We start from the raw sequence: 27,378 nt of genomic DNA on the forward strand, positions 1-27,378 counted from the left end.
TAGAGTTTTAGGCAGTCACAGCTAATGAATGAAATTTTGCCAGTCACGTTGAACACATCCAATTCACAGCTGAGATGAGGTGTATCGATAGTTTTGTGTCGTCTCAGTCGGAGAATGGTTCTTTCACAAACACGGTGCGAGAACAACAGAAGAGGGCCCGATTAATTAAAATATGTGGTGATAACGAAACTTACTAATTTATACGTGTTGAAATCGCGGGGCGAAATGTGTAATTAAACGAGAGGTTTAAAGAGGAAAATGTTTGAGGACCAAGAACAACCATAAGTGCTACAAAAAGGAAGTATCGTTAAAAGCTAAGCAAGTTTTCGCGGCCAGCCCACAACAAAGCAGAGCAATTAAAAAATCAATCACAATTCTAATTGAAAGCTGGGGAGACAGAAGCAGAAACAGAGGCAGAGGTAGGGCTCGGCGATATGTCACCCCCTAAGAACTGTGCCGTGTGCGGCGACAAGGCGTTGGGGTATAATTTCAATGCCGTTACTTGCGAAAGCTGCAAGGCATTCTTTAGGCGCAATGCGCTGGCTAAAAAGCAGTTCACCTGCCCATTTAATCAGAACTGCGAGATTACCGTGGTTACCCGCCGTTTCTGCCAGAAGTGCCGTCTGAAAAAATGTCTAGATATTGGAATGAAAAGCGAAAACATTATGTCCGAGGAGGACAAACTAATCAAGCGTCGAAAAATAGAAAACAATCGTGCCAAACGTCGTATGATGGAGCACGGAGGATCCGATGCAGACGCAGATGCCGATGACAACAAGGTAGCCGGTGCTGTTGCCGATAGCAGCTCTAATGTGGACATGTATGGTGGCTCACAAGACTCCCAAAGCTGCGGCTCGCCCGACAGTGAGGCCAATGGCAGGCCTATGGGACCAGCTAGCTCAACCACAAGCAGACCTCCGACTGATCGGCGTGCAGAAACTAACCCCCTGTTGATGACAGCCGATCAACTAGTTGATGAGATAGTAGCTGACCCAGATCGCGCTTGTCAGGCCATAAACAGGCTAATGCGTACCCAAAAGGAATCTATCTCCGTTATGGAGAAGATCATTGAATCACAAAAAGATGCCTTAAAACTTGTATCACATTTGATCGATTATCCTGGTAAATATACTTGTGCTCCAAAAGGTATTTATAATGTATTAATCGTCTTACTTTTGCAGGTGACGCACTGAAAATCATAAGCAAAATAATGAACTCGCCTTTCAATGCGTTAACAGTATTTACCAAATTTATGAGTTCACCGACAGATGGCCTTGAAATAATTTCTAAGATTGTCGATTCCCCGAAAGATGTAGTAGAGTTTATGCAAAACCTCATGAAATCGCCGGAGAATGCCATTGACATAATGAACAAATTTATGAACACACCGGCTGAGGCTCTTAAAATGTTAAATCGTATCTTCAATGGCACAAACACGACAACAGAAACTGACCGGAAGCCCACACATGGCGATGCTGACAACAATGTCTTGAATAGTGAGGAGCAGGATATGGGTCAATATCCGCAGTGTGACAAACAGTCGCAAGCAGGGCGCGTGGACACTGTCATACAGACCATGCTGCATGGCAGTCCATCAGGGAGCATAAGTAGCATAAACACGGGAGAAGCCGGGGTCACCTCGCCATTAAGCAGCATTGCTAGCCCAACCAGTAATATCCCAATTGACTTGCACTATCAGTCACCCAGTACGAACTATATGCCAGACGAACTGCCCAGCACATCGGGTAGTCATTCTTTGCCCTACATAGCCAATTCGCCAGAGTTCGATGTAAAGGGCTTTAATCAGCCCAGCTTTAGTGATGAGTTCAGCATGGACGGAAGCGTCAGCATTAACTCCATTGAGTCGGTGCTATCGGAAGTCATACGTCTGGAGTATCAGGCGTTTAACAGCTTGCAAACCCCCCCTTCACGCATCAAAGATGAAATGTATCATGCTGCTGGCGGCATGCCATCATCCTACATGAGTCAGGAGCAGACGTATGGTGGCTGCAAAGGCACGCAGCAGCATCTGCAGCACCAGCAACCAATTTGCGCTCCGTCGAGCATCTTTATGGAGCGCGACCTGAACGAGGCTGAGCAGATGAAGCTGCGCGAGCTGCGCTTGGCCAGTGAGGCCCTCTACGATCCAGTTGATGAAGATCTCAGTGCCTTGATGATTAACGACGAGCGTATTAAGGTGACCGCCTACTCCATATTTTTAGCAAAAATCCAAATTTACACTCACACCTGCACGCTTGCTTATCTAATCGGGCGCAGCCAAAGGCGATAGACAGTTAGCACCTGGCGCATGAGTCAGTGCATCTGACAGTTTCTGTGTGCCCAGCACGCACACCATGCTCAATGTAAACAAAAAACATTAGGCAATGTCGCTATGAAATACACGCACCTGTTGCTGAGCTAGGCCAGACACTTATGGATATCAGCAATATGCACTACAGGCGGTTGATATCTTTATCAGTCTCACGCAATCATTCCAACGGTACTATCACGAAACGTACTATCACCAGTCATAGCAGGCGCACATAAATAACCCCCAGTGGCCGGAGAGGCAAAACCAATTTCATGTTTTGGCTGACTGGTAGCCTTTATGGCCATTGTATTGACTGTTTACCTCTGGTGTTCCGTTTCGATTAGCACATTTTGTGCTGTTAATTAGGAAAACTGATATATTTCGAAAAATGTAGAGCTCGCAGGTGTTCTACGCTCTGATAAGCGAATGCGCCGGCTCTCAATATTGAATCATAGTTTATAGACAAGCGCGATTGATGTGATAATTAATGTTATCATTTTAATTTACATTCAACCCCATTCACCCCATAGCCCGACGATGCGCGACAAAGTCCAAAGCTGTTACAGCTTATCAATCTAACGGCAGTGGCCATCAAGCGCCTCATTAAGATGGCCAAAAAGATCAGTGCATTCCGGGACATGTGCCAAGAGGATCAGGTGGCTTTGCTCAAAGGCGGCTGCACCGAAATGATGATAATGCGTTCAGTGATGATATATGACAACGATCGAGGTGCTTGGAAAGTAAGTGACATTTTGCCTTCCATATAAGTATGTTTGTTAATTATGGAAAATATTCCTTATACAGGTGCCGCACACCAAAGAGAATATGGCAAACATACGTACCGATTTACTAAAGTTTGCCAAAGGGAATGTCTACGAAGAGCATCTAAAGTTCATTAGCACATTTGATGAAAAATGGCGTATGGATGAAAACATTATTCTCATAATGTGTGCCATTGTTCTCTTTACACCGGCGCGAGCGCGTCTTATTCACAAGGATGCCATTAGGCTGGACCAAGTAAATTGTGCGCTTACTCACTAAATGCAAATAATATTGATTGATCGTATTTTCAGAATTCCTATTATTATCTTCTGAGAAGATACTTGGAAAGCGTTTATCCTGGCTGTGAGGCAAAGAACGCGTTTATTCGATTGATACAAAAGATTTCAGATGTGGAACGTCTGAATAAATTCATCATAAACGTATATCTGAATGTGAACCCTTCCCAGGTGGAACCTTTATTACGTGAAATATTTGATTTGAAAAATCATTGAGACAACTTTGGAATTGAGCATCAAATGCCACATAGAATAATCGCTGGGCTGCTGTTGTTGTTGTTTCTATAGTCTATCAGCTACAATTGTTTTTGTTTTTCGCTTTAAAAGTTAGATTTAAATCGAATGTGATTATTAGATTTGCATATAAAACATAGTTTTTATATTTCTACATCAAAGAGAGTATATTTAGGTACAAAAAGCATAGCGAAATATAACATGTACACCTTTTAATTAGTTTTCAATAAACTATATTTAAAACCACACAACCACTTGAAGTGGGGAAAACAAAACTGAATGCGCAACAGCTGTGAGCTTTTTTTTCAAGTCTGCCAGTCCCACAAACGCTTATTGCAATATTAACTAATTAGCAACCGTTATCCCGCATATAAGAAAAAGATATTCAATGAAACAACCATTCAAATTTTATTTTTTGTTTAAACGCAGTCACAAATATAAAATAAAATTTTTGTTTGATATGTCCGCTAACCAAATTTCTCAAATCGTATGGCATAAACTTCACGCGTACTAATCGCAGAACCAGCAGAAATCGATGCTAGACCGACTTCAAACGCTAGACCGCGTCCCAATTTTACGTGTGCTACGGCTCTTGGCCGTAGCATACATAGTCAAATGTCTAATGATGGTAATGTTGATAGAACACGTTCGCTCTTCACAGCAAGCATGTGCCAGGCGGATGAACCGGTAATTGTCAGAACGATTTAGCAATTGCCTCTCGGTTTCGCAATTGACGCTCAGGTTGATTCGCGGCAGTCGTTAGCCCATTGCAAAAACTCATCTAAGGCGCTAACAGCAAGGTTGCGGGCCAAAGCCTTAACGCGCAAATTTCTATCGGTGGTGATGAGCACCAGTTCGGTTTGAATGAAACATTTACCATCTGTAAGTAGATATTTCTTTATAAATCATAACTATTATGAGAATAAATGAGGGGATATACCTCGGCATTGCTCTGAGCTGGCATTCTTTGAAACAGCAACTGCGGTTGCGAGAATTTTATCATCATTGGAAACATATTCTTCCTCAACGAGTGCAAATAACGAAGCATTTATAACAGATCCTTTCGTTGTAGCACATCTAGAATAAAAGAATATCATTAAAGGCGCTCTTATGATAATTTAAAGCTAATTGCCTTACTTAACATTATGTTTGGCTGATCTTATAAACTCCAGTGACTTTTTGGCGCGCGATGATACTTCATCAAAATGATGAATGCGTTGTGTTTGTTTGGAACTACGATACGAATCCAATTTGACGCCCTTAGATAGTCCATCCAGCTCTTTTACCACAGTCAGTGGTATGATAATAGTATAGCGCTTGTATTCCATCGATAGCTTTTCAATATCCTCCAGACAATCGATAAAGCAATTGGTATCCGGTAACAGGTAACGCGGTCGCACCTCAATGTACAATTTGGTATCGACCAATTTTAGAATTTGCTCTAGCTTGCTGTTGCAAATCTGCTTAACTTTGGCCTTTGCCTCGAGCTCCTTTTTCAATTTACAGAGCTGGGACACATCTGAGTCTGGACTTATGGAGTGATGCGAGTCTACTTCCTCTATATTTGGCTCTGAAGTGGAATTCTCCGTAGCTGTGGATGCAACACAGCTGTCAAAGTTATTGAGTGCCACTTGCATCGCTGTGTTTAAATCCTCAACTGTAAAGTTCGAATTTATGGGTTGCTGCAGTGACTCTTGATGCTCTATGTAAGTCTTCTGGAACTGCAATATTTTCCAAATGCGTTCAACAAACTGTACTCGCTCGGAGCCACGTTGGGCACCATCTCTGGCAGCAATATCCCCACCTAATGGTGCGAAGCCGCTCAACAATATATCTTCATCCAACACAACATTGTCCACTTTGCCATCGGTGTCCTTATCCACTTTGCTGTAGATAATTTCAAGGCGATCAAATAGAATTTGTAGCTCCGCCCAACAGTCGATGAATGAGTGGCTAGTGAAATTAAATAGAATTGTATTACAAAACTATAAAACTATGCTAATTGCTTTCGACTTACTCCTCTGAGCGCACAGGTTCCCAAAGATTCGTATTAATGCTCAGCCACTGTGTGTAGATCTTCACAAACTTCAAATAAATATTGATGTGTGCTAATCTGCAAAATGACGATAGTTAATACAAGAACATATACAACAAGAGCACTAACAACACATACTCTTCATCTGTGATGCATTGTAGATCGATTGATTCGCCCGTGAGGCTGGTAAGCAATTGGTTGGCCCGACTAAGCACAACACCAAAAAGTGTATTGGCAAAGTTGAAGCTATGATAACGCATCTCTCGACGATCAGCTAGAATTATACAATTGTAATTCAAAATGATGTAACATATTGCATCTGTATTTACCTTTGATCTTGTTATGTTCTACAACAAACACGTTTAGTGCTACAATTTTCAAAATTTTGCTCGACAATAGATTGTCATACTTCAAAGCCGAACTGAGTTGAATCTGCAGCTTACCCAGCTGCTGGTACATGCACTCAATACTGAAACAAAATAATTCAATTATAATAGACGTTGGGTTGTATCAATTTACATTGCTTACTCAGTGGCTGTAAAAAGCTTTCCGACTAAATACAAATACACTGACACAACGCGTGCCAGCAATTCTTGGGGTGGCATTGCATCATAGCGGCTTACTTCCGATGTTGCTAGTTTGTTTTTAGCCTTGTTTTTAAAATCGGTTCTATGTAGGCGTCTAATACCATCTGGATAGATCCATATCTCAGTACGCATTTGCTTCGACTTCTTCGACTTGCTTGGCGCGCAATGCATTGGCGACTGCTTCATCTCGGTTTCCTCATATTTTCGGCGTATATCATCGAACAAATCGAGAAGGCTCTCCTTGGCTGATTGTATAGCATTTGCTGACAAAAGGCTGCGCATATAATAATACACAGCATCGAAATGCTTGTGCTGTACAACAAATGTTAGAAATAATGTTCAGTACATAAATTCAATCAAAATAACTTAAATACATACTATATAAATGGCTATGATAGCCAGTTGATTGTATGGTGCTCCATTGCCAGGAATAAGCTCCTGCGCACGCTGATAGTATTTGGACGCCTCTGCAAAGTCCGTTGATTGCATCTGGTTGGCGCGATAGCGGCTCAAGTCGCCTAAACAGATGAGTAGACGTTGAGCCACTACCTTGACGGCGCTTTCACGTCGTGCCGAGATGTACTTCTTCATAATCTTGTCAAAAAGCGTTCGATAAAACTTTATACTTCGATCAATAAGCAATAAAGTGTGAGTTTGTGCAGTATCAGTATGTTGTCGCTTTAGATACTGCCGCACATTATAGAAAAGCAACTTCCAGAAGAATGCATCTACTTTGTGCTCACACACGAATTTAAGCTGATCCAGCAACAAGCAGGAAAAGGCCTCCTGCAGCTGTGCGTGTAAGCAGCAAAAGTTCTTCCAGTTCTAAAATCAATGCAATTATTATTAATCCTTCACTCGATTACTAGCACTTACGATGAGAATAAGATTGCGTTGCTGTAGGACCATTAGTTGATCGTACAATTGCACAATGATCTTTGCATTCGGCATGTTTAGAAGCTGCTCAAACCAAATCGGATGGTCGGTGGTAAGACGTACGCGTGACAGTGGCGACAACGGCGTTTGATCGTTCATCCGCGCAGAATGCGTACGGTTGCGCCTACGTGTTGTTCCATGCCCAGCTCTCATGCTGTCTGCATTCGATGTAGCTATTATTGATGAAGGACTGGCATTTACCCGCAGTATGCCAGGAATTCCCACATCAGTCGATTTTCTTTCCAAGCTGATGCTGCTGCCCCCGCTGGTATCCAAAACGGGTGCGGGTACCTCTCTTGAAGTATTCCCAGCATTTTTCTTTGGCTTGCACAATATTTGAACTGAATATAAAAGATGGCGGCGCAAACACAGATACAAACACACAATGAACAAAAATTGACAGATAATTATTGTGCGCTTAAGAGTGAGTCATGTCTCAAAAATACCTGGCCTTGTAATGGCTGGTGGAGTTGGTTCCGCATTTTCAGCATCCTCTGCTGCGTGGCTGTTGTGACTACAGCTTGCAGCGAATTTGTTCTGTAGCCGTTTCGGTAGAGTCCCAATGATTAGCGATATATCATTTTGATCTTTTGTTCCCTTTCGACTCATATTTTAAATGTTGCTTTTCCAGCTGCATTTATTCCGTCTTGGTTCTTTTAACGTGATTGGCCTTTGTTTTTGCTAATCAAAATATCACTATCACAAGTATTACGCAGAAGTATCTACACAACTCTCAGTGTGACCAGGTTGCAAATATAAATTACATATGGTATTTAGCTATCGATAGAAATGCAGTCTATCAACAGCAGATGCTGGTACCGTTCAGCGCCGCCATAGCATCCCCCTAAGCAATTTTCAATAGAATATTGAAGCTACAAATATTTGTTGTTTTATAGCCTACAATACATGAGTTTTTATTTTTTAAAATAGTATATTAAACCGAAAATCTACCCTGAATAGTGTGACCAGCGTAGCGAAATACTTTGCGGCGAGTTCACCGTATGAGCTTCTTTTTCACCTCAGACTTATCATACAGAAAATTTAGATCCACGGCGAATTGAATCATAAACACGGATGTTAAAGAGCTACTTTTCTGTTCTTAATAAATATTTCTGAGTGCTACTTTGATATATTCTGTGTAAATAAATATAATGGCTCAGGTTGCTTATATAGACAGCATGCTGCGAGAGTATCTAGTTTTTCGGGGGTATTCAAATACACTGAAAGCTCTGGATGTGGAGCAGCGAAACGAAAAGGATCAACATTTTCGTGCCGAGCGTTTAATAGAACATTTTAATGCTGCTGTGCAATCGTCGGATCTCAAGGCGCTCCGCGCACTTTGGTTGCACTTGGAGAACAACCTGTTCAGTAAGCTGGATCACACATATGCCACTGGTAAGCCTCAATAATCTTCATACATGTTGATTTTTAATATTTTATTTGATTTGTAGCCGTCAAGAAGTTGGAAAATAGCCTGCTAAAGTACTATCTGGTGTCGGCGTACAGTAACAATAAACCAGACAAAATTTCAGAGTTCTTCAATAAATTGGCCAGCGAGCTGCAGCAGCAAAGTGAATGGAAGGACTGGTTCTGTAAGAAAATCAACTTTTGTTTTGGCTTCCAAAGTTCCATTTAAAATGAACTTTCTTTCCAGTCTTCTCATTCTGTAAGAATGCCGAGGAGTCACCCATATTCGCCCTCTACTTTACCAAGCAGTGGCAGGACACGCTGCTGCTGTCACTGCGTAACTTTCTGACCACTGTCTACCAGTGCCTGCCACAGCCAACGTTTGTGCGAGCCGAGCAGGAGGCTGCGTACATGCAGCGTCTGCAGGACGACAACACCCGACTGCGCGCCCGTCTGCTGCAGCTGCAGCAGGAACAACAGCAGCAGCAACAGCAGCTGGCCAGCGCATCTAGCTCACAGAATCTGAGCGGCGGCGAGGGCAGCACTCGTCGTCGGAACACGTGCCGACATCAACAGAGCCTAAGCGACATCTTGCCCTTTGACATCAGTCCACCGGGTCACATAGTTGATGACTTTTGCATCATTGCCTCTGAGGCGAATATTGTGGGCCAAGCCAGCGAGGGGCAGGCACGGGGACTTAAATTGCTCATACGAAACATTGGGTCCGGTAGCTCCCCGGTGCTGTCACGCAAGGATAATGGCGGGGACAAATCGTCCAGCAAGCATAGATCCGGTAGCGTGGGCCGAAGTTGGATTTAGTTTAGTTTTAAATGAATAAGCAGTGGGAAAGTTTTTGATTTTGTTAAATATTTTATTTATTTGCGCTTCCTCCTAATCGAATAGACGTACAAAGTAAAGAGCAAATGCATGTAAGGTATTATTTAATTGCAATAAATAACGTAAAATTACAAATAAATATCTGACGAGTCGTGTATAAAATACTTTGATCTATACAAGCGGCACATTTTAAAAAAATACAATTTACTGTATAAGGGATATCATTGTATATATAGCATTCATTCAATAAGTATATTTATATCTAGATATCTGTATAAGCTGTATAATTTTGCATAAAGTAGCATCGATTTTGACTTGGAACATTAGATGCGTTCCCTTTAATATATATTATATAAGTAAATGCTTTTTTTCCAGCGTCCATATATTGGTGCTGAGGGGAAGTGGGCGAAGCGCCAAGTGCGATTGCTTATTTAGATTTACGTTTGCTTATGGAATATGTATAAATGTACGTATGTTCCTATGTAATTATGTATGTATGCATATGTATGTATATGTATATGATTACGGTCATTTCCCATTTTCCATCTCCCCCTTCCCTCGACGGACAACAGCGACAGGTTTGACCCGAATTTGCTGTCCCCAATTCCTTAGAGCGCCGTCTCAAAAGCTGGCAGTGATGTGGGCGCACTCGCATATTTATTGGTTTCTGCATTGATTGCTCCAACTACTGCAGCCGAGGCGCCGCCGTTCCTGCCAAAGTTGGGCTTCAGCTCGCCCCGCATAAAGTTATTCTCCTCGGTTTGCAAAAAGAAATTCCGCTTCAGATCGAAACTGGAGACGGCCACGGAGCTGGGACTATTGCTGTTGGCTACGGTGCACGCCGCCGTCTCATCCGCCTCGGAGCCGGCCCGCGAGCCGCCGCTGTTATTGGAGTGATCCTCATCACTGTTGGCCTCCGGTATTGTGGTTGACATGATATCCGTGCGTGGCACAACGGACGCGACCGCCGCATTGGGTCCGCGTATTTTCGGCACAAAAGTCTTGGAGGGCGAACCGAATTGGCCCTGGCGCAACATTCTGCGATTGGCAAAGGTCTTTGGCGAGCCGCTCAGATCGAGCAGCTTTAAGCTGGAGTTCAGCGTTGGCTTCGACGCACCAGGCGTCGCAGTCGCCGTCTTCTGTCCCGCCCCATTGGCAGTGCTCGTCGGCGCCGAGGTCTTCTTCAGCAACTCCACGGCAGACACCTTGCGCTGCACGGGGCTCGTCTTGGCTGATTTGGCCAGCAACAGCTTCTTGAAGTCCATCAGCGTCGTCTTGCTCTGACCAATGCGATCCGCACATGTGTTCAGTCGCTCCGGCGCATCGTCGTTCCAGTTGCGTGACGGCTGCTTCATGGGCGGCACATTCTCCGTGGCGCCCGTCTCTGACCGCGTGGGCGTTGAGGTCAGGAAGACGCCGTTGCCATTTCCAGGCACAATGGGCGACATGTTGTTGCGGCCATTAGGCGTTGATGAAGCATTTCCGGGTGTGGCGGTTCCGGCGCCTGTTGCGGCAGCTGCACGTGCTGCACGATCGGCACGTCGTATGGGCGTGGCATAGAGATCATCCCGGCATGTGGCGTTGCCGCTGGACAAAGGCTTTGGCTGGCTGCGTCGGCTCTGTAGCGTCCAATAAACGGGCGCATTGCGCTGAAAGGGCGTGGCATCGCCGGCCTGTGTATTCAACTGTGCGGGCTGCACTTGCTCATAGATATTAGAGAAACGTTGATACCCTACGGAAAACAAAAGGTCAAACAAAATTCTTTAATGGAAGTTCATGTAATTTTGCACAGAATTGCATTAGCTGTTTTAGTAGGCGTTTTGTTTTTTGTTGTTGGTTCTTTTTGTTTTCTCTTTAAGTGCATTTACCCGGTAAAAGGAGGCAGATAACTCAATTGATAAAAGCATTCAAGCAAGGACAAACCGTACGTACCTGTGGGCCGCCTTTACCTGCCTGTCTGGCTTGTCCCAAGGAGCGAGTGTGTATATGTATGTACAAGTGGTGCAATGGATGCGTTGCATGATGGTGGGTTGGGTGGGTGTTTGGTGGGTGTGGTGCGGTGCAGTGTCTATGGTATAACCATGCCCGTTTTATGCAGTGAATGAATCAATTTTCTTTGCTACACAATGCCAATGATTGATGCGAGTTTCTATTTTTCTTTTGCTTTCAGTTTTCTTTTTTTTTTTCAATTTTATTTTTATTTTTGCATTACTTACGATCGGTGGGTTTAGTTTTTGCATGGAATGTGATTGAACCTAGGAGCTCTACTTAGCTAAGTATGTCGTACTTAAGGTGTTTAACTTAACGTTTGCAAATTAGGCGCTAATTTTTTAAAAATTTAGCCAATCAACTACAAACAGTTATAATTCTCGTTAGTTGGGCAAGGTGCAAAAAACAACTACTACTACACAATACATATATACACACATACATACATAAACAATCAAAGTTATGCAATAGAAGTTTTCTGCACGCTTGTTAATTGGATTCATAAACAAACAAAAAATTCAATTTTCAAATTTTAAATTTCGTATCTTAAAAAATTAGCGTCTTAATTTGTGTTCATTTTATCAACTTAATGCATACAGGTGATAATTATTTATATTAATTTAATTTTTTCTTTTAACAAAACATAAACGGTGCAAAAAACTTTATCAAACAAATCAGCTTAAATATTATAATTAGTTACAGTTAGGAATTGACATTAGTTGACAAAAAAATAAAGAAGAAACATATAGTTTAAGTACACACACATACATACATAACACTTAATTACAGGTGATGGTTAAGTGAAGGCAAACAGTTAGTTAAACAAATCAAAATTTGTGCAAAATCTTTAAATTTAAAAACGGCATAAAATGTACATAAATATTAGGAATAAAATTATGATATTAACAAACTTTAGTTGTATATATAAAATAGCTCGCATTTCAAGTGTACAGCTGAAAGGGAAGTTAAGCATTCGAATTGACTCTTTTTGCAACGATCTGGCAACGCTAGCAATCACCATGCACTTGATAAATTGGCTTCGGCTAGCGTGTGGCAAGAGCCGTTACAGAAGACAAACTCCTGGCTAACTCTGTGAGGTCTGCTCATAAGCTGAATGGAGTGAGCTTGGGCACATTGAACCTACAGCCAAATGCCAATGAATGGCATTAGGAACTCGCTTCTGGCAACACTAGCCCATTGAACACGTACGAAACAAAGACTTGGCTGTGTGTGTGTGCTGACTAAGAGACTAACAGAAAGGATGCCAGACCCCAGCCAAGATAGACAATTACTTTGTACTGTTTGCTCAAGACGCCCACTTGAGAGCGTGCGGCAGAGCGGAGGCTGGCGTGGAATGGTTTCCAGCTGCATGAAGAGAGACTGCAACTGTTGTTGCTGCTGCTGTTGCAGCTGCTACTGTTGCAGCTATTTTCTAACTAAAGGTCAAGTTAAAGACAAGTTAATGAGCCGCTGCGCTTTACCAGATTTCCGTTACCTCAAACTTTTGCAAGAGGCGTTGGCGTCGAGCGCCGTTATCCTCGTTGGGCTTGATTATTCTGAAGGGTCGCAGCAAGACACTCTCCACAAAAGACCTGTGGTATCTGCTGTGTGGCGTGGGCATGTGCGGCTCTGCCCCCGACTCATCCTCCTCATCGGAGTCCGAGTCGCTGGCCTGGCCTTTGCCATTGTCTGGCTGCACGTCGCCGTCTGCCACATGAAATGCGGTTGAGTCATCAAAGTTCTCGAGCGACTTGTTCTTCAAATAGGAGGAGTCAATGCAAGTGGTCGACAGGGAGAACTCATCGACCAGGCGCTCGAAGGATTTGGCGATTTTGCGTTCGACTGGGCTGCCTGAATTGGTTGCCTTTGCAACCAGCTGCAAGTTGCTCAGGTTGCGCAACTTGAGCGAACTTGTTGCATGCAACATGGGGGGCAATGCACTGTTGGCCGATGCTGCCTGCAAATAGTTTTCCTTATTCATCTCCAGCTTCAGCTCATCGTTGGCCAGCCTATAGCTGTTGTTGCGCTTCAGCGCCACAGAGCGGCTTTTGCTCTCAGTGGCCGTGGGCGTGGGCGTGGGCGTAGGCGTGGAGCTGGAGCAGATGTCAGTTGCATTCGAAATGGAAAACTGCGTTTCAGCAATTGGGTCAATCGATAATGTCGGCACAGCGGGTGTGGGCATTGCAACGGCCCCTGCTCGGCTGGCAGTTTTCCCATTTACTTTCATTCGGGGCGGCAGCTGTGGCGGTGGTGGGGACGCCGTTGCCAGTTGGGGGCTGAATTGGGGGTTAGTTGCTGTGGCAACAGCAACCCTCACTTGCGTGCCACACTCTGTGGGGGGACTTGGCTGTACACTTGAAATGCTGCTCATTGATGCGAATTTTGACTTGCTGAGCAACAAATTTGTTTGACTCTTGTTGTTGATGTTAAGAGTTGGTGTTGTTGTTGTTGTGGTAGTAGAGTGTAGTAGCGTATTATTTACAATGGCAAGGTTTGGGTCTAACAAAGCGTTTAAGTTATTGCAGCTAGAATTTAATTGTTGTTGCTGTTGTTGTCGTTGCTGTTGTAGCTGCTGTTGCTCTGACAGTAATTGTTGTTGTTGTTGTAGTTGTGTCGTTGTTGTTGTCGTTGTTGCCTTACCTTCTTCCACGGAACTAACTGACGCCGTTGTCGCCGTCGATGACGAGGAGCTGGTGGCCGTGGAGCCCGTCGATGAATTCGATTTGCTCGATGGCGACGGCATCATCATTCCAGCCGGCGCAGCCGGTGCAATAGTCTCGTAAAACGGATTCGTATTGTTGGCCAGCAACTGCTTCTGGTCCTGGTAGCTGCTGTTGCCTGGCTGATAGGCGGCCGTCATAGTGCCGCTGGCGGCAGTCGTCTTGCTGAGCGGCGATTTGGCTAATATGGGACGCACATTGGCCACTTTGCGATTGGCCGCAATGCCGCTGCCGCTTAATAACAATAATTTGGCGCTCTTTGTGGCTGCTGTCGTTGATAGTCCTGTGCCCGCTGCTGTTACCGTTGCACTTTCACCCGTGACGTCTCGCATTGCACTGAGCAACGCACTTTCGGTTTCCTTCACGTACGGCCCAGGTGCGAAGGTGGTGTGCGCTCCCTTGCGCCGCTTCAAGCTATCCGAATCGTATATGATGCGACCCTCGGCCGTTGTGCGCACCCGACGCTGAGCGCCGCTCGGCGAGATGAGCGACTTCTCCTCGCGCAACTCGCTGATCTCAGCATACATGGGCACGCCGCTCTCCAGCCCGCTGCAGGCCACACCAGTCGACGGGGTGGCAGCAGCGGCGTCAGCAGGGGTTGCAGCAGCAGCAGCAGCAGCAGCAGCTGTCTCTGTTGCCTGTGCGCAGGCTTCGCTCTTGCTACTGCCGCTGCCTGCTGCATGCCGACGCAAATGCTGTGGCAGCTCGTTGAGCGAAACGTATTCCGAGGGTTGCTGCTCGCTCGGCTTGCGAACTATGTCATTGGAATAGTAGATGGCGAGGTTGCTTTTGGCGCGATTCTCTCGCCTGTTGTTGTTGATGTTGTGATGGTTGTTGTTGTTGTTGCTAATGTCCGCTATGGTCACATACTCGCCAGCCAAATCGTAAAGCTTATCGTCATTCACGGCGCTCGCCGAGGCTGGCTTGGCGGGCGAGCTTTTGCCGGGCGACCGTTTGATGGCTGGCAAAGCCACGCGGAGCTTTTCCAGCATGCTGCCAAAAGCTTTCGTCGGCGTCTGCTTCAGCTCGTTGAGGTTGTGGTCTTTGCTGTCCCTGCTGTCCCGGCTGTGTGCATTGGTGGGCGTCAGCTGCTCGGGCACATCCAATTCGCTGTCCACGTCCAGCTGCAGGCTGGTCAGCGTGCGTTCGGCATCCGCATCCTGCGACTGCAGCTCATCGTCGTCGCTGGTCGTGGGCGTTATGATGCACATGGAGGGAATGCGCTTGGCATTCAGCGCTGTCTTCTGTTTGATGCGCTCAATGCGCTCCACGCCCTCCAGATCCGAGCACTCAGAGTGCTCAAGATCCCCAGGCACAGGCAGAGCCGAGCGCTGCTGCTGCTGCTGCTCCTGCTGACCGTCGTCCATGTGTTTAGTGTGCTGCTGCCCTCCATCCTCGGACTTACTCGATTGCTTCACATTGCGCTTGATGGTGCCGGTGCGCTCCAAGGTGCTGCCAATGGTGCTGCTGCTGTAGCTACGCTCCAGGGTGCTGCTGCTGGCGCTGTTGCTGTGGCTCTGGCTGTGCTTGCCCAGCGAGCTGCTGCGCTCGGGCACATCCGGCCCGGTGCAGACGGCCCCATTCATCAGGGTGGTGCACACAGTGCCCGCCGAGCTGGTGGTGGTCGACGTGGACCCGCGCCCATACAGCTCATATTCGTTCTCCGCATTGAGCACCGTCTGATTGGACTGGCTGCCAAAGGAGTAGCTGCTCGTGTGCAGGCTCTGCTGCAGCGGCGTCATTGGCGGCTCCTCCTCCTTAAGGGTGCGCAGCCCGCTGTCCATGTGAAAGGACGTGTAGTAGCCTTCGGTATCGCAGCTATAGGCCGAGCTCGTCTCATCGTCCAGATGATTCGGATAGCTGCCCGCATCGCCCTGCAGCTCCGGCGTGGCGGTGCCCTCGCTGGTGACGCTGCTCGAGGCGGATGTGTTCAGGAAGCGTCGCCGGCTCAGCATGGACGAGGGCGGACCGCTGCTGCTGCACGGCTGGAAGCTGGACACGTTCAGCGAGGTGTTCGAGGCGCTCGACTTGGGCTGCATGGTTATCTCGCTGCCAATGGAGGCGCGTCCCGACTCTGAGCTGGCGCTCCAGTTGCCGCTGGACGAGTGCGGCTGCTCCTCCTTGCCGGCCGCATCCAGGCGATGCAACCCATTGCGCCGCTGCCTGTTCAGCGTGGCCGTCTCTCGCATCTTGACGTGCGCCGCCGCCAGCGAGGACAGCTGCAGCTTGCCGCGCAGCTGGCCGCTGCTGGACATGCTCATGCTCTTCTCGGATGAGGAATACGAGGGTTTTCGTTCGTGCGAAAACCGAGATTCACTCTTCTGCGCAATCAGATCGTGCACCACGCACTCGTCGTCAATGTCCCGCGTGGTGGCATCGCGCTTCGACTTGGACACGGCGCCCGGAGCGGCCGTCGAGCAGTGGCTGCTCGGCTCTGCTTTCTCCGTGGAGCTGTTCTGCGAACTGCACCCGCTGGTGTCCAGCTGGCTGGACTCGCCGACGCCGCTCAGCTCGCCATTGCGGTGCATAAACTTGAAGCGATTGCGGCCCCATTGCTTCAGCGAGTTCAGTCGGGTCAATGTGCTCTTCCCCTTGTCGTAGGGCAAGGCAACAGATTCCTTTTTTAAGAGGTCGCTGGATTTGCTGCGTCCGAATTTCTTAGATTTCTTTGTGGCATCCGCAGCAGCAGCGGGCGCTGGCGAGGTGGCATTTGATGGATTCTTCGATTCCGCATTGCTGTGGCGATTGGGGGGAAATTATTTTTTGTGCATATTTTGTTGTTTGTTGTAGTTGTTGTGTGGTTGTTGTTGTTGTGGGGGAAACATAAAAAGAAAATATATATATATGTTTGGTTTATGGTTAGCTAATTCATAAGACTTGATGAAGATGTGTGCGATATTTGGTTAGAATTTATGCCCAAACAGATGAGCAGAAACAGAGAGGAGAAGAGAGAGAGAGAGAGAGAGAGATAGAGAAGTCGAAAGAGACAGCTAGAGTGAGAAAAATCGTTTGCCAATCTATAAAAATTATTGTGAGGTGCGCGCCCCAAAAGAATTTTCCGAAATCAATTTGCGTTTTATATTTTCGGTTTCTGCTTTATTTCAGATACATTATCATTTTTATTACAGAACGAACATGAGTTTTGAGATACACACACACACACACACACGCACACACACACTTACGCGCACAGCGTGCTCTCGGAAAATGTAGATTAATTAATGGCACAGTTCAAAGTTGAATTTCCAAGCAAACATTTTCTTTTGCTGCTTTTCTTTTTGTTGCTGTTGCTGTTGTTGTTGTTGTTGCTTTCTGTTGATTATTAAGAGCGATTACAACATCTACATTTTTGAGTGCCTCCAGACTGAAGTTTTCATTTCGTTTGTGGGGCAGCTGCTGCATGCACTTATTGACGACATAGGGAACACATACATACACACACACATACACAAACACACGCTATGCAACGCTAATTATGCCGATAAGCAATGCTTTTCATTCAATTTTCTATAGTTTCAACCCAAAAATGAAAATCTTCATTTAACGCTGCGCAATGGATTTGCTAGCAGGTCATCTTGAATACGAAGACATTTCCTTTATGCAATGCACCATATAATAGGAAATTTGAGCTTTTCAGAGGTCGGTTCTAAAAATAACTTAGATCAAGCAACAGAACGCAATTTATTTTGTTTAATTAAGAATTGAAGAACTGAGAATTGAGAAAATAAATCGTAAATATATTTATGATATTTAAAGAATTCAGAGTTGTTTTGGTATATACTTTAAACTGTATAATTTCCAATCATTCTCTAACTATTTAATATTCCAACAGAAAATCATTATTTAATTTGTCGTTTCTATATGCGAAAACACTTTGAGCTGCCCTCGCAATTCACAGTTTGACGGGTAATTGGGTTCAGTTGAGTTCGAATTTAGTTTGCTTTGCATATTTACTGCTGATCGCACAGATATTGAACAGCATTGGCATATATAGCACACACACATATATATGTATGTGCTGTGTGTGTGTGTGTGTGTGTGTGTGCAGTTTCATGTTGCATATGAAACGCAGTCAAACGGAATGACGACAACGTCGCAGGCTTCGCTCGTGGGTTTTGTGGGCAGACGACGCCAACAAAACAAATAAGATTTATGAAACTTTTAAGCAAAAGGCGTCAGCCAAATCCACTGAACAAGTAAGGAAAAAAAACTAAAATAAAAAGAGCATAACCTAATACGAATTGTTGTTGCTGTTGGTTTTTGACTGGTTGGCAGAAATCCTCAGGAGAGAACGTGGCTCCACGCCTGATTTATGCTGATGATGCGCGCAGGCCGAGAGTTTGAGTGTGGGCTGCAGCTAACATGTTGCTGGGCCTGCGCAACATGGCAGCTGGCAACAATGTTGCCAAGGCAGTTGGCGAAACAATTTCTGTGTGTGGGTGGTTTGTGACTGCGCTGAATGCATGAGGTGAATGTCTCGGATATGAATGAATTTTATGATAAATGCGAGCAATGTGTGTATGTTTGAGTGTGTGAGTGTATGAGTGTGTGCAATTGTGTTGGTTTCTAATGTTAAGTAATTTGTTAGGCTGTTTTTTTTTTGTTTCTCTTTTTTTTTTTTTTAATATTTCATTCGTAATTTTAGGCGTTTTGCAATTATGTTTTTAAATATATTTTTAGCTGGCAGAAAAAATTTAGTTTTAATTCGCTTGGCTGAAAAGAAAATTATGTTGCTTGCAAATCTTTGTAATTGGCATCGATTTGGACAGAACAAAATTATATATTTTAAACTATATATGCGAAACACAAACAACGATTAATCGGATTATTTACAAATCAGTTTGCTTTTGTACAACATTCAGCTTAAATAAATTTTTTCATTTAGTTCGGCATGCGCTGTGCTCCTAATTTAGCAAATAATAACAATAATTAATTACATAAGAATAATTACAGAAAGGAAAATACAACAAGGCACGAACGAATCGATTTGTACAACTTTCGATTATTGTCTAAAAATGTTTGGAAAATAAATTCAAAATTGTTTCAAAAATATTTCAAATACTAAACAGCATAACAAATTGAACAGCTAATTGATTTTTTTTGTTGTTGTTGCGATTTTCACAATAATTCTCTAGGAAAATGGGTTATATATATATATATGGATCATACAACATGATCATATATATTTGTATATGTACGACATGTTGTATATGAGGTCTCAGTATGCATTATGTACAGTTTGAGAGCCACTGCAACGAAGAGCTTTTGCGAATTGGCAACGAAAAGTGATAAACAATATTGGAAAAGAAACTCTGTGCGCATCGCGCAGCGATTCACAATTATCACATTCACATACCCATTGGCCGCATCCTGGATCTCCTTCTGGTCGATGCCCGCAATGGTGTTGCGACGCTTGCCCCGCACCTTGCGCGACCTCGACCGCCGGCTGACCGTGTGCACGTTGTCGTCCAGATTGTTGGCCTCCGCCTGATTGTCCTCGGGACTGCCGCTACTGGGCGTGCCAGAGCCAGCGCCGCCGGCATAGCAGCCCGTCGTGGATTTCCGTGCGGCGCACATGCGCTGGAAGTGCTTGCCGGACGTGTTCACCGAGATCACCTCGGCGGGGTATCTGCAAACGGGTAAATAAGATTAGATTTTAGAGTCAATTTTCTATCTTTTTTTTTCAGTTTTAAAGTGCATTTTGTGGTATTTTGTTGTCATGCTTTACGATTGTTAAATCAAACATTTGCGCATTAAATCAACGAAGCGTTAACAATGTTTGCGTCCAATTCCCCAACTTCCCACGCCCACTCCGCACAACTCCCCATTGCCCTGCGTTCAAATGTCTGTTTGCTGCGCCTCAAACAAATGAGCCATGGCCGCCGAAAGGCAACTCGTGGGCGTGGCCCCCGGCCAACACTTGCATAATTGTGTGTGTGGCCACATTGTAAATTTACGTAATGCGCAATTGAATTAATTTATTTAGCTTTTTTTTACGCCGCGGTTTCCCATTGCGTCGCATTGCCCTCCCAAAGCTTGACAAACAAAAAAAAAAAAAAGCCAAATATTATAGATGGAAATGGAATGGCCTATAACGAAGTTCAAATATACTAGCCGGACCTTTGGCATTTAAGACCTTAGGCTAGAGATCTATAGAGCTATTGATAAATTCTTGTTCGTTATATAGACATAGTATATTACGTTACTATTATATGTAGTAAGCCGTTTTTGAAATATATCTTGATATCTGAATTATACACATTTTCGGCCTTAGACCTTTTCTGAGCTGCTTTAATTACTACTACTAAGAAATAGTTCAACTGCATAATGACTCTTAGATACCCTAACATTCATAAATTCAACAGTCCAAATACTTGCCGAGGAATGTTTTTAATTAATAGCCCAGCTAATTTTCAATACATTTTATGCACTTTCCTTTATTGTAATTATCAAACAAAAAACAAAAACCAGCCAACAGAATAAATTCATGATATCTGTGCTTCGCCATGCAGCACACAGTAAAAAACGAGGCAATTTTATCTGTTCTGATTGTTTTTCTATGCCGGCTGGTTAAACAATAGCAACAACAACAACAACAACAGCAAACAAGCTGTAAAAATTTACATAAAATTCCAATAAAATTAAGTTTTAAATATAATTAGCATATGCACTGGGATTGGCTGCTGCACAATGCCCGTCAAACTGTCAGCTACTGGCTTAGTTAGAGCTTAGTATGAATCACTGTACTTACTTTAAGGCAATTATTTTGGTTTGTTCCTCGGGTGAAGGCAGTCGATGATTCAAAGGCACATCTTTATTGATATCGTTCGATAGCAGCAGCTGTTGCTGCTGCTGCAGCTGCTGATGATGATGATGGGAGCTGTCCGCCGGCTGGCTGAGGTTGAGCGCGTAGAGCGCATCGGCGGCATCGGCGGACAGCACGGACGGAGAGAGTGCGGGCGTTAGGACGCCATTATCACCAATGGCCAGCGATGTGCAGATCGAGGTGTCCACGTGGTGCATGCAATCGGGCGTGACGGTGACATCACCCAGCGCCTCGCTGGATGTCCACTTCCGCAAATCCTCGATGGCAGCGGGCTGCAAGAAAGGGAAATGAAAGAAAGGGTCGAATGGGTTAGAGTGTGGGTTAACCAAAAGGCATTCGTCGCTTAATTAGCCGTTGGCAAAAAAAACACGACATGCAAAAATAGGTTTTATGTTTTATGGCCTTAATTGGTCCCGAGGCAGGCCCGTCACGCATATCCTTGAAAGGAAGCCACACTCATATGCTGAAATGAATGAATGAATGGCTGACACAGCTCGTGCGCAAACATTTGTCTCTTCTGGCCAGCGCAAATTTGACCAAGTCACGCGATTTGTCAGAAAAAAAACACGCGTTTTCTAAACTTGATTTCGATTTGTATTCCATGTGGGTCGACATCCTCCCTCCCCTGGTCAGCTCTTCGAAATTCAATCAGTTTAATTAAAAGCAATCAGACAATCTACAAATTCCCCAAAATAATTCCGAGCTCTATTTCCGAGCGCATCCAATCTCACTAAGCAAAAGGCGCAATCGTTTCGATTGATTTTCGGGGTCCCCATTAAAATCAATTGTAACAATTGAAAGTCAACTGGAGAAAGGGCAGCAAACAAAATGGGGGGGTGGAGCTGGAGTCTGTCTGTAGTTTGGTCATGGATATGTAAGACCAAGTTAGCCCCAACACCCACAAGAAATTTACATAAAATTCCACTTGTGCTGCGTTTTCATTAGGAAATAAAACTTTGTTCGGAATTGAGCCAACGAATCCATGGAGCGCACAGTGGTGCCAACTAATTTGTGTTGGATCGAAATTCTGATTCTTAGCTAACTGCTCAGAATATTGTAAACTCCATGGAAAATGTTGCTAGACGAATTTTTCCAGTTTTTCCAGTTTTACTTTAGAATATTCTCCGCGACATTAGATAATTTTGTAAGCAGTGTGCAAGAGTCCTGTCTAGCTGCCAATAATTTGTTGTTGTTGTTGCTGTTGTTGTTTACGGTTCGTCGGCTCTTTGTTTGGCTCAATTGAATGGCCAAGTATGAATGATAAAATATTTGCACATAAATGTCGTGCCATATATAATAAAATCGAATTCAATGTGTCTGCTGTTGCTGCCGTCTCACAAATAAACAGCAAACAGTAAACAATAACAACAACAACAACGACAACGGCGACAACAACGACAATCTTTTTGCGGCCGTAAGCAATAAACCGCAATGCGCTAATACGACTCTTGGCTAACTGGAGCCAAAGTCACAGCTAAAACTGGAAACGACGTTCAAGCTGAAGCTGAAGCTGGAGCTGGAGCTGGAGATGCAGCCAAGTGGAACTGGCGGCCACTAACGTCAAACGCAATGCGAAAAGGATTAAAAGTCATTCAATTAGGGAGCAGACGACAAAGATGTCGCGCTCAGGCGACCGGGCTAAAAGCCAGTCGTACATTTTGGGCCAACTATTGACAACTGGCTGCCACGCTGATGTTGTTGTTGTTGTTGTTGTTTCAACTAGTTTTGCCAAGCTGCCGAACAGGAAAGTCGCCGTGGCGTCGTCTATACTCCGATTCCCATTCCCATTCCCATTCGCCACCTTGTCGTAGTCAGCCTTTGGCCACTGGCTGTTTGTCTTGGCCAGCTTATCTAATGGCATGGATAAACAAGGAAAGACAACGTTGACGCTGACGCTGATGTGGATGAGGAAAATGATGACGACGGCGACGACGACGACGACGATGATGACGATGATGATGATGTTGATGGTGATAATGATGGACTTGCTGCCGGCCACGGCAAATGGGACAACTTTGAAGCGCGTTAGCTCAAATTAAGTAACTGCGATTCGCAGATACGAGTCGAGATAGGCGGAGCGAGGCGGTGCAAGCGGCTTTAACAGTTTAGATTGAAGTCGGTTTCTACTGGCAATTTCATAAGCTCAGCGTGGGACGTCACAATGGCAATTAAAAACGAAGTAAGAACTGTGTGGCATGTTAGAGACTAGAGAATACCCTGTAAACGGCACTTGGGTTGGAATGGGTTATGGAATGACGCTTTCTAGTTATAAATGAATATTACATTGAAATATTTTAGATATAAATATTACATGAGGCTAATGACTAGACCATACCCTGTAAATAGTTTATGTCTAAAGAATTTTTTAGAATTACAATTTAAATTGTTAATTGTTGGAAATCTATCTTTATATATAAATTTCCATATGTAAAGGCTCATAATTATGGCTATGCTCTAAGAAGAATTGAATGAAGTTCCTATGCCCTTGCACATATCTGAGAATAATGTTTTAGATTAAACTGAATTGATTATGCTTTTACTACTTATAAGACCTATAAAGTTCTGGGGCTAAGACTCTTTACTCCCCACGCCTGGGCCATCACAGGGTATAACAACTCAACAACTCCACTGAACTCGAAATGATTTGGCGACCAGCTCGTTAGCCAAGAGCCCGTTGTGTGGTCTTAGTATCTGCTTTGGCTCAACTCGTTTGACAACGACAGAGGCCTCTCGCCGAGTCTGTGGCAACTAGCCACAGTATATATATATGTGTGTGTGTGTGTGTCTTCATGTGTCTATATGGAGCACATTGTTGGAAGATGTTTTTGGCCCGAGCTTTTTGAGCTGGCACAGCTGGCAAATAGCAGGAAGCAATGGCCACAACGTCAACCGCGAAGACCACACACATGGGGCCGTGGTCGGATTTTGGACATGGATCGGGCTGGGTAGGGGCTGTGGCCGGCACTGCCGTTGGCTACGCTGGAGTGCAGATTATTATTTATGTATGGCGCAAGTACTAACTCAACTTGAACTGTTGCGGCTACTCCACAAAGCAGTTAGTCGCACGACTAACGGCCCAACTGGCTGCCTCTGGACGAGGCTACTCACCAAGCGTATTTCAATCTCGGCATCGATGCGCGTGCGCAGCCTGCGGTTGGCATTGCCAAAGTCCGAGTCAGAGCAGAGCAGCGACTCCTCGATGCCGGACGCTTCCGTAATGCCATCCAGAACATCGTCGTTTGCCTGTGCATCGGCATTAAAGGACACGGAGCGTGGCGGTGTGGTAGCTGTGGACATTAGCACCACCTCCTTGCCCGCCTCCTTGTACAGCTGGCGCACGCTAGCCGGTCGTGTTTCGTTGGAGAAGAGCTCCGTCTGGAATGACTTGTCCGACTCGTAGTGCTGCTTACGTTGTGCAAAGGTGAGCAGGTCGCTTTCAGCTATAGGTAGAGCGAGGGAGAAAAGAGCAGAAGAATACGGTGTTAATATAAATAAATGATGTGTAAAATTGAACGATATAGCGCTACTATAATAGGTCTAATAATAGGCTTAGCTACATACTGGGCAACTGCCTTCACTATTTGGGAATTGTAAACGACATTTGTGCTCAGTGTTTGGAATAGACGCCTATTAATAAAGCTTGCCTAACAGCTTTACCATATACAGTTACAGTTCACAGGAAAAATTAGTTCATTTCCGAGCTAGCGATATCATTGATATTGGATACCGCCCAGAGTGCCATATTGTGGAAGTAGGAATAACAAATGTAATACAATCAGATGATTCATTAACTGTTTGCAGTCTGCAATCTGCTCCATTTAGATTATGTATATGCCATAATTTCCCAGCATGAGTCAGTACATAGCCCATATATGTACATCCCAATGGTGTGCGTGATCAATCAAGCCTTTTATGCAATCTAAGCAAAACAGTCTGTGCACCACATTCCAGCTGCCCATTTCTCTACGAAAGATCTTGAGCACAGCTGCCTATTTGACTCCGACTATTGCGAAATGATTGCGGCATTCGCTATTCGATTTAACGCCCTGCTTCAGTGTTTACATGACGATGATGATGCCACATGCCGCACACTGTTTGCTCTGATTTCCATATAAACAAATTCCAAAAACAAAAACAGAGGGAAAACCCCTCCGGCTGCCCGTCACCCGCACATAAATCAACAGGCAAATTAATAGAGTGGAAAAATCGGCAAAGACCAAGGACAACCCACATATATATAATAATAAAAAAAAAAAAAGCGAAGCTCATAAAGCGTGGTAAATAAAAAAAAATGTATACGGAAGGGGCAAAAAGGAAAACTGATGCGAGCCATGAAAAATGTAATTAACTTTAATCACCCAAGCGGTCCAGAACATCCCAGCTCCATGGCCAGCACCCAACTGCAAGTGCAGCAGCTGATGGCAGCTCGGGACGGCACTTGCATATTTAATTCATATGACAGACGCTCCAAGATGCGAAATGCTGCGAGTGCGGCGGAGGGGCGGGATGGGCTGGGAGCAGTGCTCGGCTGGTATCTGGGCTGACGACCGTTTGTCTTTCTTTCTTTCTGGCTGTCTGCACATTTCGCATTTAATAGGCGCCCATGTGGACGGTAATGAAAACAACAAAGCCCGAGGAGTAGCTGCTCCAAGTACCAGGAACAGCAACTGCCACTCGTAGATTAACAAGGCAAAAGCAAAGGCTGAGGCGCTGGCAGTGGCAGAGGCAGAGGCAGGGGCAGAGACACCACTCGACGCGGCAGCTGGACCGCTGCCAGGCATAACAACTGGGAACAGTAGCCAAACAGTCGAGGAGAGCGGCGTCGCTCGGCTAGCGCTAAATTCAGGCAATTTTATGGCAGCCGGGCAACATTTTGACGTTGAATGCCCCACTGGAAGATGCATGAGTCTGGGCACTGTGGGTCGACAGCCACAGTCACAGCCACAGCCAGAGCTACAGATACTTTGAGTCATTTTTGTGTGATTTCAAGTACGCAGACATTGGCACGCAGCGCCTGCCTGGCCATGTTGCACTTGACAGTGAGCACATGCCGAAACGCACCAGCAACAGCAACAGCAGCAGCAACAGCAACAGCAACAGCCACGGCAGCTACAATTTGCATGCCCCAATCCGCGGCTCATTTGGGCCCGAAATTCAATTAAGCATGCTCAGGTGCTTTTGGCCACTGCCGGAAACTGTCAGCAGCTGCGGAAATAACAAATTAACTGTGCAAAATGATTTTTCCTTAAAAGCGACGAATTTACATCCTCTGTATTTTAATTTCATTTTTTGGCCGTCTCTCTGACTGTCTGGAGGATAATGCACATAACTTATGCATGTACGCCCGATTGGCGCGGCCATTTCAGTTCAGGGCCAAGAGCCTTACTCATGCCACGGCCAGAACACAGATCGTATCAGACCCGCGCTGACCATTTCCCAGACAAAGACAATTGGCTGGGAGATTGTATAGCGCATTCGCTGGCAAAGTAAATAATCAAACCATGATAAACGTCGTCAATGCACAAAGCAATTGAGTAAACAATAAATTTATGGCCAGGCATAAAAATTAAATACAAGCGAACATCAACAAAAAGAAAAAATGTTTCCCACTGCTCGATAGAGGTCTTGAATGACTTTTGCAATTAGAGCTGATAATTGAGTTGCCTACTTAAGAGTAGATTTAAAAAATTATATATAAATTTTTATTAATATCTGTTGTATAATTTGTATAATCGAATTGTAAGCCCAAACAAGTGTTTAAAAAACTATAAATGTATATGAAAAAGCTCTGTTTTTGAGTTAGTTAATTTCTATGATTTTTACTCAATTATAATTGCACTTTTCAACTAGTTTAATCACGTCAGAGCTCTATTAGTTACTGTTTGTAGTATTATTCAAAGGCTTTGTAGGTGCCTCTGCCAACTGTTTTCAAGCACGAAATATCAAATTCGAGTTGGCGCCGTTGTCACGCGACAATTGTCAATTGTCGTGTCAATCTGTTGAAATTTATAGCAGAGCACAAATCAAAACCCAGACATGATGCGAACACAGCTTGTGTCGTGTGTCTGACAAAACCAATAAGCCGCACATATCTATGGACAGAGAGACAGACAGATAGACAGAGAGACAGACAGTTGTGTCTGCTGTATGAAATGATAGCTGGCTAAAGTGCATTTGGCTGTGGCACATTGGCAGCAAAGCCGCAAATAACTGACAGATTCGCATAAGATGCCAAAAGCGTATCAAATCAGCAACCAACAAAGCCAAAGCCAGGCGTTGAAATTCTTATTAGAAACTAGCGCTGGCCATAAATTGACACCGCCAACAGCGCGACGAGCGGGGGTGCTCGAGCAGCCGGTGGTGCAATGTGGCTGAGTACGTGCAAGGCTACAACTGCGATTGCGACTGCGACTGCGACTGTGGTTGTGGCTGCTGCTG

General features: G+C 44.8%; 4 protein-coding genes across 6 annotated transcripts in view; 2 read left to right on the forward strand and 2 right to left on the reverse strand.

Moving 5' to 3' along the window:
* Positions 1-102: 102 nt before the first annotated feature.
* On the forward strand, positions 103-3,878 carry Hr96 (Nuclear hormone receptor HR96). Its single transcript, XM_018111540.3, has 5 exons — positions 103-1,122; positions 1,182-2,197; positions 2,842-3,051; positions 3,116-3,328; positions 3,385-3,878. The coding sequence occupies exons 1-5, from the start codon at positions 435-437 to the stop codon at positions 3,583-3,585; spliced, it is 2,328 nt and encodes a 775-aa protein (XP_017967029.1). The 5' UTR covers positions 103-434; the 3' UTR covers positions 3,586-3,878.
* Smg6 (Smg6 nonsense mediated mRNA decay factor) lies at positions 3,744-7,972 on the reverse strand. Its single transcript, XM_089265551.1, has 10 exons — positions 7,608-7,972; positions 7,102-7,502; positions 6,604-7,050; positions 6,167-6,537; positions 5,968-6,107; positions 5,777-5,912; positions 5,621-5,716; positions 4,741-5,556; positions 4,544-4,680; positions 3,744-4,483 (listed from the first exon to the last, which is right to left on the reverse strand). The coding sequence occupies exons 1-10, from the start codon at positions 7,768-7,770 to the stop codon at positions 4,341-4,343; spliced, it is 2,850 nt and encodes a 949-aa protein (XP_089121677.1). The 5' UTR covers positions 7,771-7,972; the 3' UTR covers positions 3,744-4,340.
* A 114-nt stretch (positions 7,973-8,086) lies between these two features.
* On the forward strand, positions 8,087-9,544 carry LOC108658887 (WD repeat-containing protein 91). The gene is made up of 3 exons (XM_018111543.3): positions 8,087-8,556; positions 8,613-8,753; positions 8,816-9,544. The coding sequence occupies exons 1-3, from the start codon at positions 8,313-8,315 to the stop codon at positions 9,385-9,387; spliced, it is 957 nt and encodes a 318-aa protein (XP_017967032.1). The 5' UTR covers positions 8,087-8,312; the 3' UTR covers positions 9,388-9,544.
* Positions 9,493-27,378, reverse strand: part of gukh (NHS actin remodeling regulator GUK-holder) — a 42,287-nt gene continuing 24,401 nt past the window's right edge. The window contains exons 2-6 of one of the 3 annotated variants that reach the window (XM_018111511.3): positions 24,049-24,380; positions 20,866-21,212; positions 19,471-19,743; positions 14,035-16,850; positions 9,493-11,137 (exon numbers count right to left, since the gene is read on the reverse strand). In XM_018111511.3, coding sequence (XP_017967000.1) covers positions 10,014-11,137; positions 14,035-16,850; positions 19,471-19,743; positions 20,866-21,212; positions 24,049-24,380 — 4,892 coding nt within the window. In that variant the 3' untranslated portion in view covers positions 9,493-10,013. Of the gene's footprint in view, positions 11,138-11,515; positions 16,851-19,470; positions 19,744-20,865; positions 21,213-24,048; positions 24,381-27,378 lie in introns of those variants that run through there. The other 2 variants (XM_018111526.3, XM_089265549.1) reach the window with 2 other exon arrangements.

Source organism: Drosophila navojoa, chromosome 2 (genome assembly GCF_054131105.1).
Source record: "Drosophila navojoa isolate 15081-1374.11 chromosome 2, UAZ_NAV_1.0, whole genome shotgun sequence".
Taxonomy (NCBI): Eukaryota; Metazoa; Arthropoda; class Insecta; order Diptera; family Drosophilidae; genus Drosophila; species Drosophila navojoa.